Here is a 13,353-nt window from a genome sequence, read left to right as displayed (position 1 = left end):
GACGTAATTGCGCGACCCACCACAAAATCTGTCACCCATCGACCTAGCTTTCAGAGATTGTGGGCTGCGCATATCTCTGCAGCTGAGTAGTAACCTATTATCCGCAGGTTATGCACACATTACTCGTGTAACTGCACTTACCCGTTGAATTACCCCATAAGTATTTGAACTCGTGACCTGCCAGTTATACATAGTTCAGAGTGTTGCGGTTTAAAGAGAGATCCTCAGCCAGGGCATTAATCCACTGAGCTGTTGTATAACGAAGCAAATTTACGTGTTTATTTCACACTGTGCAATATGTGAGTACGGCATGCAATATAGCGAACATCTACATAAGATTATTTCGGCGCTATTTGTAGGTGCAATTACATTTAGCAATTCTATATTTAAGTATTATGATTGATTTTCTGTAATATTTTTCTGATACGGGGTCCTTGTTAGTATAGGGCCTACCGTATTCTGAACTGGGAAGAATAAAAGACGCAAGCAACACAGTGTGACCATATGCCTCTTACAATTTGCTGATGCATTTATACCACTTTAACACTCTGCACTATCTTTCTGACATTGGAAGCGAGGACCTGACTAAATTTTAAACTGACTCGGCATCATCTCTGCAAGCCTTTCAGAGGCTCTGGTGTTTTCTGCTATCTTTCTTTGTGCACGGACAAATCGAGTCTAGGGAGACGTATAAGTGCACTTGCATCTTGAAAACATATTTGGAGCACTAGTAATAAAGGTGAGTTTGATCTCCTCTACAAACATTATTCCCTCCTTGTTATATGTGCGTACTTTGGGAAGAGTTTATGTGGCTCCTTCTGCTCACAGCACTTTCACCTGCCTTTGTGTTCAAGTCGGGCGGAGGCTCAGTGGATTAAGGTGCGCTCTAGACCAACCTTTGGTCATAGATTCCTCTCGCAGCAGTGTTCAGCATTTTTCTTCTTCATGAGGTAGATCAAAACGCAGCATTGGATGCACACATAGAATCTGCTATCAGTGCCAAAGGTCCACTTTAATATCTGTGCCGGGCAATAACATGATTCTGTGGCTTGTTACTGTGCAAATAGATAAAATAACAATATTTTTACTGAGGAGTGTATCCTGTTGCTGGGTGAGAAGGGACTTGATATGGGTGGAAGATGGAAGGGAATAGTTTTGGGAGGTGGGTGGTCAGAAACAAAGTCCATCCCAGTTGCGCCTTTGGATTCCCTTTATTTCCCTCTTCCTTTCCTGATTTTAGGCCTGTAAATATTTGCTTTGGAAATGCTCTATCAAAACAAAATCTATCTAATCTTCAGTTTTGAATCACAGAGACCTGCCATACCATGTCTGTGTACGGGGCTCTTTGTGGGGCTCCCAGTGGGCACGCATTGAGGAGCCAACCAGTGCCCCCAATGGACAGTGGCTAACTCTACAGGAGGGGCAAACTACTAGAAAGGTATGTGCACGAAAAAACAGCCCATGGGGTTCTTGCGCTATGTGCAGATGTGTGCGCAGGGTATGTGTTCGGAGTGACCTGTGTGCCTGCTGTAAACGTTTGTGTATTTTTGGGGAGAGGTGGTCTATGTGTAAACTGCAAATTATAATTTCAAGAACTGCAGCTCAGGGGATTTGTTTGCCTCTGCTTTAAAATGTGTACATCTTGCAGGGAACGAAGGGGTGTGAGCCTTAGTGAAAGAGCAAAGACATTTAGTGAGCCTGCTGGATAAACTTATGTATAAACTTTAAGTTACAGGTTTGATTTATTACTGTTAGCAGAGTGACTTCTTGTGCGGTCCCTGAAGATCTGTGTATTCGTCCCGCAGGGCATGAGAAAGATAGCAGAGTGGTGAGGTGCCTGTTGTGATCATCTGTATACAGAGAATGGGGGTTCGCTCTGACTGCTTCTGTAACCAATGCAGCCTGGAGCGTCCGTCTCCACTGTGTAAGAAACTAGCTCTATATATACTATACCAAAATGAGGTATAGTGTGTAGAGTCCAAGTGTCCCCAGAGGTAGGCAGAGGTTAAAGTTAGATAAAACCTTACTCTCTGTTTGTGGTAGCTTGGTCGAGCAGTAAGGCAGTATTGAGGGACAGTGTTAAGCATTTGATGTACACACTCAGTCAGCAAATGAATTCACACACTCAAGAACTGAACTCTAGGCTAATTGTTTTTGTATAAAAAATAAACTGTTGTTTTATTGCTATAACCAAGCTAGCCTGGCACAGGTAAGCATAAAAATAATTTGCAGTAATAAGTTACTTGATTGAATACAGTTCGATAATGCAGTAGAAGTTGTACTTGTTTTGAGTTACAGATAACGCAACACTCACCAAATATAGTACATTGGAATGAATAGGCTTTCTCAACAAATTGCAGGTACGTTACTTTTATGATACCTTTTCTAACTCATTGCTGGACACCTAGATTCAGCACTGGGACATTTCCTGAAAACAGTTGAGTGAATACGTTTTTGTTATTTGCACGATTTTTAAAGAATAGCTTTAGTTTTCAAAACTCCACACTTTGTCGTTTTTTGGAAGGAAAATCGTCAATGTTATCCTACGGTGGGAAAACAGGTTATCGGTTTGTAGGTAAGTAAACAACTGTGGGAGTTAAGGTTCTGTGGTTAGACTCAGGGGTCCCCCAGGGTCAGTGAAGCACTGAGATTGCACCCTCAGCGGCCAAGTGCAGAGTGTTGAGGCCCATTGTTATCCTATGGAGGATAGGGGGTCTCCGGTTGGTGGCTGCTGGCTAGCAGGCTGCACGGCTGTCGGAGCGAAGCTCCTACGGTTTAGGTCAGGGCAACTGGGTAACAAGTAGGCACAAAAAGTGCACTCTCAGCAGCACTGGGGCGACCGGGTGCAGAGTGCTGTTTCGACGTCAGGCGCCCTGGTGTTTTCTATGGAGAACCTCCGGTTTGAAGAAACACTGCAGGCTCGGGGACGAGGATCTTGTGGTTGCGACCACCACTTCGAGGGGTAAGTTGGGATGTCTTGGGTTAGTTAGGCACCGTTGGTCTGGTCACACAAGGCCGTGGGGCGTTGGGTGCAGGGGTGCCTTTTTGGGTCGGATTTTCTTACCCTCTCTAGTCGCGGTAGAGGGGATCCTCTGGATTGAGGCTCCACGCATCGTCTGGAGGCTTGAGGCAGGTCAGGAGTTGCCGGATCTCGGGTCAGGATCACCAGGATGACTTCCTTGTGGTGTTTTTTTACTCGAGCTTGGGCCGGGTTCGGCGGGTGCAGAGTGGGCTGGATTCACGGTATCCGACTGGAGCCTGAAGCTGCTGTTTGAACAAGTCTGATGCTCACAGGAGATTCAGTCCTTGAAGCAAAGGCAGGCAGGTCCTCCAGGGTTTTTGAGGTTGCTCCCAAAATTGATACATAGCATGTACCATAAGGGCACAAGAGACAGCATAATTTTACGACATAACAGCCGAACAATAAAGCAGCAATGCAGCAAACATGGTACAACAGCACTGAACTGCATGGCAAACTATGGGCCCCTCACCCTGTGGCTGAGCTGTGTACGTCAGGGACATTTGAGCGTGCCTCTCCAAAACGACCATGGTCTAGCTGGGCAGGGCTCTAACTGTATACCTCTGTACCCAGCTCAATCCTTCCAAACTTTGTGATGTAATTTAGGCGTTTCAATCCCATGCAATAATCCATACTCTTGGCCCATGTCTCTACGGGGGGAGCCACTGTTTCCTTTCAGGCTCACGTAATATCTAGTTTTGCAATGATCAGACCCAGCCAAAGCAGCACCCTCTGATGTCTATTGCCCTCTAGGTCATCTTTGATAAGCAAGAGGATAAGTTTGGGATCCCAGGGTATTTTCCATCCCAACACTCCCTCCAAACGTCCCTGGACCCCATTCCAAAAGTGTGCAAGTGCGGGGCAATGCCAGAATGTATAGGGTATGTCCCTTTGTGGGTCGTCGCACCTCAGACAGCTGCCTCCGGCTAGTAGTCCCATGCAATGCACCCTTGTTATAGTGAGGTATGTGCGGTGAAGCAGCTTGAGGTGTATCAGTTGAAATTGGGAGGCTATTACTGCCTCTCTGGGGGTCTTCTGCTTTCTGCCAATCTTAGTCATCCATGTGCCCAGTTTCCCTCCCACACCGCTATCACAGCCAAGAAGTTTCAGAGAAGCATTTTGTAAATATGAGATTGTTTATGATCCTTGATGTTTGTAAGGAGAGTTTTCGCTTCAAGTGGGGAGTTTCGGGAATGACGTCTTTGGACTGTATAATCTGTAGGATCACATGGAGTAGCAGGAGATAGTGAAAGAACTCTGTGCGGTGCATTTCGTACTCCACCTGCAGAGTTTAAAGGATTTTAATGACCCATTATGCATCTCATCCCTCCGAGGGTGAATAATCGTATTTGGATGGGGTAAGGAACCTGCACCATATGTTTATCCTTTTAAGGTTCTGCCTATACCTAATTCCTCTGATGTTGGGCTTCCCTGTGAAAAAAAATGCTTTTAGCAACCTGACTACCTGCCCATGTGATAATCTATCCGCCCAGTCTGACCTTAATTTCTTCTCCTTCTGTCATTTTTATAAGGAACAGAAAGCCAAATATATCAACCCTCTTCTAAGGCGGTACAATTTTAAGCAACGTTGTGTCGCCCTGTTGTTAATAAAGAAGCTCCATGACCCTTTGGTGTGCTTCTGCGTAGCTTCATTTCTTTGCGCCTGTAAGCGAAGGAGACCTTCACTTGAACTGGAAAGTCATGCTAATCCTTAGCTACATATTCATTTGACCTCCCGAAAATATTATGATAATTACCCGATACAGGCTCGATGTGACACAGGACTTGGACAATACATTTAACATTCCTAAATATTTTTTATGATTCCCAAAGGGTGTCTTCTTAATCCAAATTAACTGTTTTAATTATGTATCCAGTATTGGGGTATCGTTCATAGATTCACATGCCTGAATCATTCCCCGTCGCCGAGGCGGGAGTCCCACAGTAAATACAAAAGTAGTGCCAAACAATAATAGTAGTAGTAGGCCACAAAGAAAAGACCTGAGGCCTATATCTTAGCAGCCTATCTACCTCATTATGCCAAAAGAACAAAAAAATTGGTACCAACCAATCTGCTATCAGCACCCTCTAGAACACTCTCAGCAGAGCCAGTTCTCCTCAGATTTTCACCGCACGTCGTGTAGAAGGGAGTCTCCCTGAGTGCCACTCAGTTTTTTCTTCTTTATTCCATGATGTCTGACAAGAAAGCCTTGTTCAAGTCCTGCAGAACCTGCACCAAGAAGAGAGTCCATGTTGATGACCAGCATATGGACTGCATCTACTGCCTCTACCCTAAACATCGTCATCTGTATATAGTGAGATGACATGTTCAGTGTCACCCACCTGAATACACCATTGTCCCTTTATAGTTAATAAATGGACCACTAGTGGCTCCAAAGCAAACCATAGAAGGGAGAGGGGACAACCGTGCCTTGTTCCTCCTTCAATGTCACACCTGTCCGAGACATGACCCCAGTCATAACCAGAGATATGGGACTCTAGTACAACAGACACACCCATCTTCTGAATTTGAGGCCAGAACCCATCTTTGATAGCACTGCCCATATAAAGTCCCAGCATATAGTGTTGAATGCCTTATCGATTTCCAAGGCAACCAACACTTCATCTAAGCCCGAGCCCTGTACTGTTTGCATAACATGCTTAAGTCTAACTGTTCCTAGTTGGTGTAAAACCACACTGATCTTCATGAACTAGAGAGCCAATCACCCTCTGCAATCTTTTTGCTAATACTTCATCATAGACAATGGGTGATAAGATTCAAACTGCGAAGGGTCCCTATTAACCTTCGGCAACATTATTATATTTGCCTGCTGCATTGATGGCAACAGCTTGCCAAGAGTCCCTGCCTTTTCGAAGGCTTCTAATAGACGATGTGAGAGCCGATCTACATATAGCTGATAGAATTCCGGAGAGAGACCATCAATTCCCAATGTCTTGTTTCTGGGCATATCTTTAACGGCCATCTGCAGCTCCTCTTTTGATAGCTTTGTTTTCAGGGCGGATATCTGATCTCCCTGAAGTCTCTGAAGTTCTACCCTGTCTAGGAAGTCTGTGAATTCTGTACCCCATGTCTCTGTGGTTGCCTGTATAATGTGGCTCACTTTAGCCATAATGTGGTATTAAGACCTCAGCCACCACCATTTTTCTTTCCCTTGCCTTTGGTGCCAAAAGCATGGGTATCAATGCGTTACGCTTCAGGAGCCAGGCAAGCAATCGACCCGGTCTATCCCCCTCTCGGTGCAGACTCTGCATATACTCCAGCAGGGTACATTTACCTAATCCATCCCATAGTTCTCCTATGCTCGCTGTACCTCTAGTGTGCCATTTCCTGTGTGTGGGACTCCCTGCCCCACCTTCTGCAGGCACACTAGCAGGTCTTCTAACTACGCAAATGTTTTTGCAACTGATGTCTTGTTGAAGATTTCTCCATGCAGGATCACCTTAAGTACACCCCATTAATTTGCTCTAGTTGTAGTTGACCCCCAATTGTTCTCAAAATATCCTGCTATTGTTAATTTTAGGTCTGCAGGTAAAGATGTGTCTTTGAGCACCTCAGAATTAAGGCACCTGGTGGGAATGAGAGGATTACTTCAAATCCAGCTGTGGATAAGCAATAGGTGTACATCATCTGGGAGAAATCTACCCAAATGCTCCACTGATAATATGTTAGTACCCAGCAAACTTGAAATTAGAATCCTGTCCAATCTACTGTATATATGCAATGTGTAGTGGATTAAGGCATACATTCCTTCTATGTTGGGTGCATCAGCCTCCAGATGTCCTCACAACAGTGGTGATTCTGTCATGCCTACCTTAGTCTGGCGCTTCAGAGGTGATCCGTTTAGGTCCCCGTCTGTTACATAGTTGATGTCCCCGGCCAATATTATGTTCTACCGATATATGGAGTCAACACATCCAGTATGGCGCAAAAAAGGTCTGTCATCATTTTTTAGCGCATAAACATTTGAGTCATATTTCTTTTCCATCTATTAGGCCATATAGTAACAACAATCTGACGTCTACATTGGCATATGCCCCTCGGACCTGAAACAGTGTCCGCAGTAAAACTGTCCTCTCCATTGTTCCTTTAATTTGTAAACCTCTGTGTTCACTAAGTGTGTTTCATGTAGAAAAACAGTGCCTGCGTTATAACATTGGAAGTATGAGTGCACTCTATCGCTTGATATAATCATGCAAACCCCTGATATTCCTAAAGACTATCCTTATCTCTCCTACCATTCATATTCACTGTTTTTTCCCCTGTGGAGCACTTGTCGCTCTCGCACTATGACATCACGGGTGATGTTTAATTTTCATTCTGGCTCATACTACTATTTTTAACTCCATGCATTTCTTTGAATACTATCTAGTTCTTATTTGGTCTTTGTTACAATTTCTTTAATTTGATTGTCCTGAGGATGATCTTGCGGACTCTGTACTTTGGGACCGAAATGTCATTGCCAAATCCCACTGTATCCAATAACAACTCCTGTATCCACATCACCACATTGATTTATCTTGTGTGAAGGATTGATAATTTGAGTGAATTTTGTAGACATTTATCTTTGGTGTTCATAACCAGTGGATTATGTTTTGCAAGATTAATGTTGATAAGCAACCTTAAGATCTGAAGCCCTAAGAAATGTCATCTGTTGAATACAGTCATACTTTTTTCTAAACTCCTCTTTAGTATGCGCTTGTTTTCTAGTATTGAGTTGATTTTCTTTTCTTTTGTTGAGATTTTAGATTTTTATGAAGTTTAGTACTTCATGTTTGATTCTCTGCTATGACTGGTTGGGACAGATAATTGAAGACTATACTTAGATAATATTATATTTTCAGAATTGACTCACTTGCTAGCTCGTTACTCTCCAAAGTAGCTTATCCCCATGCTTGCAAGGGTTTATTGGGTTGACCTTTTTAGGTCTCGCCTACGCAGCGCGCATGCGCTGCATAGGAGGAGACCTTTAGTAATCGATTCAGTTTTTGGCCCAAAAACATGCACGCGTTGCATTGCTTTCAGTGGCAACGTATGCACGTTTGGCAATTCCCTTGCGGGAGCGATCGTTGAAATCAGTTTGTAATTAACAGATGGTTCTTGCTCGCTCCCGCAAGGGAAACAAGCGCAGGCCCCCTCCTCTTTCCCCTCCCCCTGCTGCCTCCTCCTCTTTCAGCGCGAGGCGCGCGCTCTTGTTTGTATTCCTTTCGAGCTATGTGACGCCCACTCCCCACGGTCTGCTTCACTCCTCGACATATAGCAGCTTCACAGCACTATCAAATAGTACGTAACAGAGGGCACTGAAGCATTTCAAGTTACCTTATGTTTCCAATTAAAAAAGCAAAGACTGCCTATCTGCCCACTCGCCCTTTCTTCCGACACGCGACACCAGTCCTATAATACTAACGTGCCCTAGCAACGGGCGACTCTGGCGGGCTACGCGTCTCAAAACAATAGGGCAAGTACTGGATGCTGGAACAATCAGCGACCATGTTGGGAAAGAAAAACATTTGATTTCTCGCTAGGACAGGCTACTGTCGCAGCAGCCGTCGAAACTCTCTTTATTTGCGCAACTCCGGTGCTCTAAGGACATTGAGGTTTCAGAGCGGAGCAGCTGGTTACAAGTTAGGCTTGGACTCTTGCAATTAAGATTAGAAAAACTTGTTTTTTGTAGGACAGGTACGTGTAAAATAAAAGCTCAAAGTAAATTTTGAAGAAATAAGAAAATGTTGAGACACACAAAGGTCTGCACCCACTAAGAAAACAATTACGAGGACAAACCTCATTTCCTGTTTCACATCTCAGCGCTCGTGTCAGCGTTACATTGCCTCTAAAGTAGACCCCTCCCACCTACGATAACATCAAACAGCACTCGCCCTGCGCCTTCATTTATTTACATCGCCTGTATGCTTGTCCTGGGCTTCTTCTTTTTATGATGGTGGGACTTGTTTAACTGGGGGCTGGCTTTACTTTGGGGGCACCAGAACTGTGTGGCTCAGACACGGCTTAGAGCTTGATTCCAGGCACAGAAGCACTGTATGGGGGCAGAGTCCAGCACGCATGGCTACAGAGCAAGGAAATACTTAAACCATTGCTGATGTAATTGTTTAAGTGATTTCACTTATCAAACATTTAAATACGCATGTCTTGTTTAACTCCTTTATGTGTTTCGCCTCTTGTCGTCCTCTGCCCTTGCTTCAGTTTGCACATACATACATGTAGGTCTTGCATCGCCAATAGGTCTCGCCTTTGGGACATTATAAGTGTTTAGCCATGCAACAGTTGATGTTGCACTAAGGATATTGTGCTGCATAATAAAATGCATATAAGGTCCCAAAGGCGAGACCTATTGGCTATGCCAATGCTTGTTTCTAATTCACTCCTGCACAAGCGCCCCCCACTATTGTTGCTTCGGTTTGGCCGGTCTCCCCACTACAGCCGCTGCTTCTATAGGCCCCTCTCTTCTTTTACCGCCTTGCCCAGGCCTACCCCTTTCTGTGAGGCTACACGCCAGTCCAGGGCTCCACCAGTCAGTCCCCACTGGCAATCAGGCACTGCAGGATGTTGGTCTGTGATGTCTGAGGACCTGCCTACAGGTTCTGGCAAGTTCACTTGTTGCATCCACCGCTAGCCGCCATCTTACTGCAGGCAGCCATAACCAGGCAGTCCCATCCACAGTGGTCTGCAGTGCCTCCTGAATTCTGCTTTTTCAAGCCTGCTGGTTGCTCAAGTGGACATCATGGTTTTAGCATCCATTAATACCATTGTTTGGCAGTGGAAACGCAGAATGCCTAAGGAAGTCAGGGGAACGGCAGAGCCTCTCACCAAAACGTATTACCAGCCATCTTACTTGGCCACGCTGTGCTTAATATCTTAAGGATTTAGCCATGCAGAATACATACACGTTTAAAAACATACTCTCCCTATTCTTGATGAATTTTTTTAGTAGGTGCCGATTTGAGTCGCACTTTGATAGAAAAAACAAATTATGGGATTTGTCTGATTTCTCTGCGATCTACTTTATTACGACAGGTCACACTTGAAACCTTGACAGAAATATTTTGCTTTTTGTTCTGTAAGTGATTATTTTGTATTTTTCCTTTATTTGCAGACTTTCAATTTTCAAAGCCTTATTCTACAGTTTTCGGCAGTGTTCTGCTGAACTCTCATTACCAGTGAGGTTACAAGGTGTAATAATGAAAGGAGGAGCTCCAGTTGAAATTACTCTGTACCAGTTTGTCTGTGTCCATTTGTGTGCCTTCATTGCATTAATTTTCCCATCAAACTTTTCCTCTCTGGTAAGGCTTGTTTTTCCCTTCTAATCCAGTACATTTTTCGTGACTTAAAAAACACATACAGTGAAAAAACATTTTGAATTGTATTAACTTATGTTGTTCTACTACTGTTCGATCTGCCTTTTAAGTGTGTTGCATGCTCCAACTGTTAATACGTGCCACTTTAAATGGATTATTTGTTGTCAGTTGAATCTGGTAGTCAGTAATTGTTGGTGTTAAGTGTAAGATTTCAAACGGTTTATAAGCTTTAAACACTGTGCTCTGGCATTGATCTTTCAGAGGTGCATTTGCTTGTATCATTCCCTGTCATTAGGCAGGTTATCTCCAGTAAAATGTTAGACAACAGCAATAAACTGCATATTTAATGCAACTGTGTCGGTAGCCTATCAAATTCATTATATGGTAGTTATTGCAGCCATTGAGGAAATGGTCTCAGAACTCCGCTACACGTGGAGGCAATCCTGTCTTAGATTTTCTACCACGCATTACCTGATCTCATGCTTTTTTTTTTTAGCATTTCCTACGAGATTATTTAAAATTGAAGTGTGCATTAGCTCTAATGAACAGGCAGGAGCTTCAGTTATCCTGCAGATTATCCACTCATGCTAATAATGCGTCCATTCCTATACTTGTACTGTGGCTGTAACACATTGAAAATCTAAACAATATCCCTCTTCAGGCCATTTTCGGTGCATTCTATGCATTTCTTCCATGTATCTGCCCCAAAGTATTGTCATACCTACCAGTTTATTTTCTTAAAAAGCACTAAAATTTAGTAAAAGAAGATTGGTGTTTTCTTTGACAAAATGTTACTTCCCTGCAGAGCAGTCTGCCAATAAGCATTTCTCTGTTTGTCTAGAGGAGTTTTTCCCAAATTTTTAAGAACCATAACTCTATTTTTAGAACAACAAAGATTTGTGTCACACCTAGCTTTAATAGATATGTGACTGGCTATTTTTAGGTCTTGCCTACGCAACGCGCATGCACTGCGTAGGCAAAAAGACCTTTTGAGATTGCTTTGGCTTCTCAACTGAAAACGTGCACGAGTTCCATTGCCTTCAATGGCAACGTGTGCACGTCTGGAGATTCACTTGCGGGAGCGAGCGGTGCCATATGGTAGCAATTATCGCTCCTGGCGCTGCTCGCTCTCGCAAGTGAAACGCTTTCACTCGCCCCTCCTCTGCTGCCTCCTTTTAGCGCGAGGAACGCGCGTTTCATTTTAGCAGATGATGTTTAGCATTGGCAAAAACCTATTTGTCTTCTTTTTTGCCAGCACTGTATAGCATTAATAAAGTCAAACGTTCAAGAAAGGTGAAACCTATTGACTTTACCAATGCTTTTATTGTTTTACAAGTACTGGTATAAGTGCAAGTTAGAATTGAGAGTGGACAATTCTCCAAACACATTTCCGCCATCCCTCTAGGCCTCCTGGTCATCTTCTTCCCTTGTGTTTTACTAAACACTCCTTTGCTTTTAAACATAGCTACATTGCTCTGAAGCAATATTTGTCCTTTTTAAGTCCATCACAAATATACAGAAATATGTCGTTTCTTAAGCTTTCAAATCATTATCTTGTTTTCAGCTTTAGTTACTTCTTGAATAAAATGGAAGTGTCAACAGAAATATAGTTAGGGGTTAATAAAGGGGAACCAAATTAATGGCGAAAGGACACTAACTACGTGCGTGCGCAACCATAACCACGTGAGGTAGATGTGAAATGGCGTCCGGCCCGGCAGCTGCATAGCCACCCCAGAGCGAGTGCCGTGCAGCGCACCGCAAGCCCGTGCAGTTCCTTCTCATCAGCCTTGTTCTCAAACAGCTGAAACAAGCCTTAGATGCCATGGGCTGTACGAGACACAACCTACATTTGCAGGACTGAATTTCCGGTAAAGCTTTCTATAGTCTTAATAAGATTTAGCATGAATTCCGTTGCTATGCAGCAAAGGCTAACGCCTGCTTTTTTTTGTTAATATTGGAGCTCTTGAAACCCTTTCACCAAATAGTCACTTGACCTTTTGTCATTGTTTTCAAGACAAGACAAAAAGTACTTCATGTGCCTGGACAGTCGAGACACAGGTGCTGTCTGGCACTTTAATCGCTAGAGTCGTACGTAGGTCGATGTTTCATAGGGGGTGAGGGCACCTTTAGTCTGTCTGGCTCCCAGGTGGCCAAATGCTTGTGTCATTTAAACTTTGCAGACTCCTTCCTCCTAATTGCAAAGGAGAATTGATTTTCATGTCTCTGCACCCTGAATTCAGGTTTTAAAGAGGCCTCACCGCCAAAGAATGTGTCTGAACATGAGTTCACCCTGGAATGGATGTCCAATCGAACTAGTGGTGCGAGCATCTGCCTGTCTCTCCCCCTCTCTCGCTTTATTCTCTCTTTTTCTCTCTCATCTGGCTGTCTTCATTTCTCCTTTTTTTCTCTCTTTCACTCAAACACCGCTGTTTTACAACATGAAAAGGCAATCGCAAAGGCTGCCTCCGAATGTCTACTTCGCTTTAAGGTGCGCCACTCCTGAATCATTAATAATAAAAACAAGCATTGACATAGCCAATAGGTCTCGCCTGTGGGACGTTATGAGTGCTTAGCCATGCAGCAGATGTTGTTGCACCAAGGATATTGTGCTGCATAACTAAATACTTATAAGGTCCCAAAAGCGAGACCTTATTGTCTATGCCAATGCTTGTTTTTAATGTAACTTAAGCATCTTGTCAAATTTACAAACATCACATTTTCCATTGAAATGGCTACTACATTTGCACATACATACAGTTTGCTGATAAAACTATATTGCACAAAAATGATAATGTCTGGAAATCTCGTTTCAGTGAATATTTATCATTTCTGTATCACGGAGTAAAGTGTCCTGATTTGTTTTGAATCTATTAAAGTCTTTCTTTCCATCACACTTCAGAATTACAAATAAATTGGTCTATTTTTGCTTTTCTAGCAGCTGAATGTTTATAGTTTATTTGCAGGTATTTACATTTTATTGTGTTACAAAAAATTACATCCTT

At 43.4% G+C, this 13,353-nt stretch overlaps 1 protein-coding gene across 1 annotated transcript in view; it reads left to right on the top strand.

Annotated features, from left to right (window-relative positions):
• The window catches only part of LOC146856663 (FIGNL1-interacting regulator of recombination and mitosis-like), a 1,639,010-nt gene that overhangs the window by 361,125 nt on the left and 1,264,532 nt on the right, over window positions 1-13,353 (top strand). The window contains exon 4 of the mRNA XM_085654838.1: window positions 10,150-10,336. Coding sequence (XP_085510964.1) covers window positions 10,150-10,336 — 187 coding nt within the window. The remainder of the gene's footprint in view (window positions 1-10,149; window positions 10,337-13,353) is intronic.

Source organism: Triturus cristatus, chromosome 4_1, assembly GCF_964204655.1.
Source record: "Triturus cristatus chromosome 4_1, aTriCri1.1, whole genome shotgun sequence".
NCBI classification, from domain to species: domain Eukaryota; kingdom Metazoa; phylum Chordata; class Amphibia; order Caudata; family Salamandridae; genus Triturus; species Triturus cristatus.
Note: the sequence above shows the minus strand (reverse complement) of the source record. Positions and strands in the feature narration are given on the sequence as shown.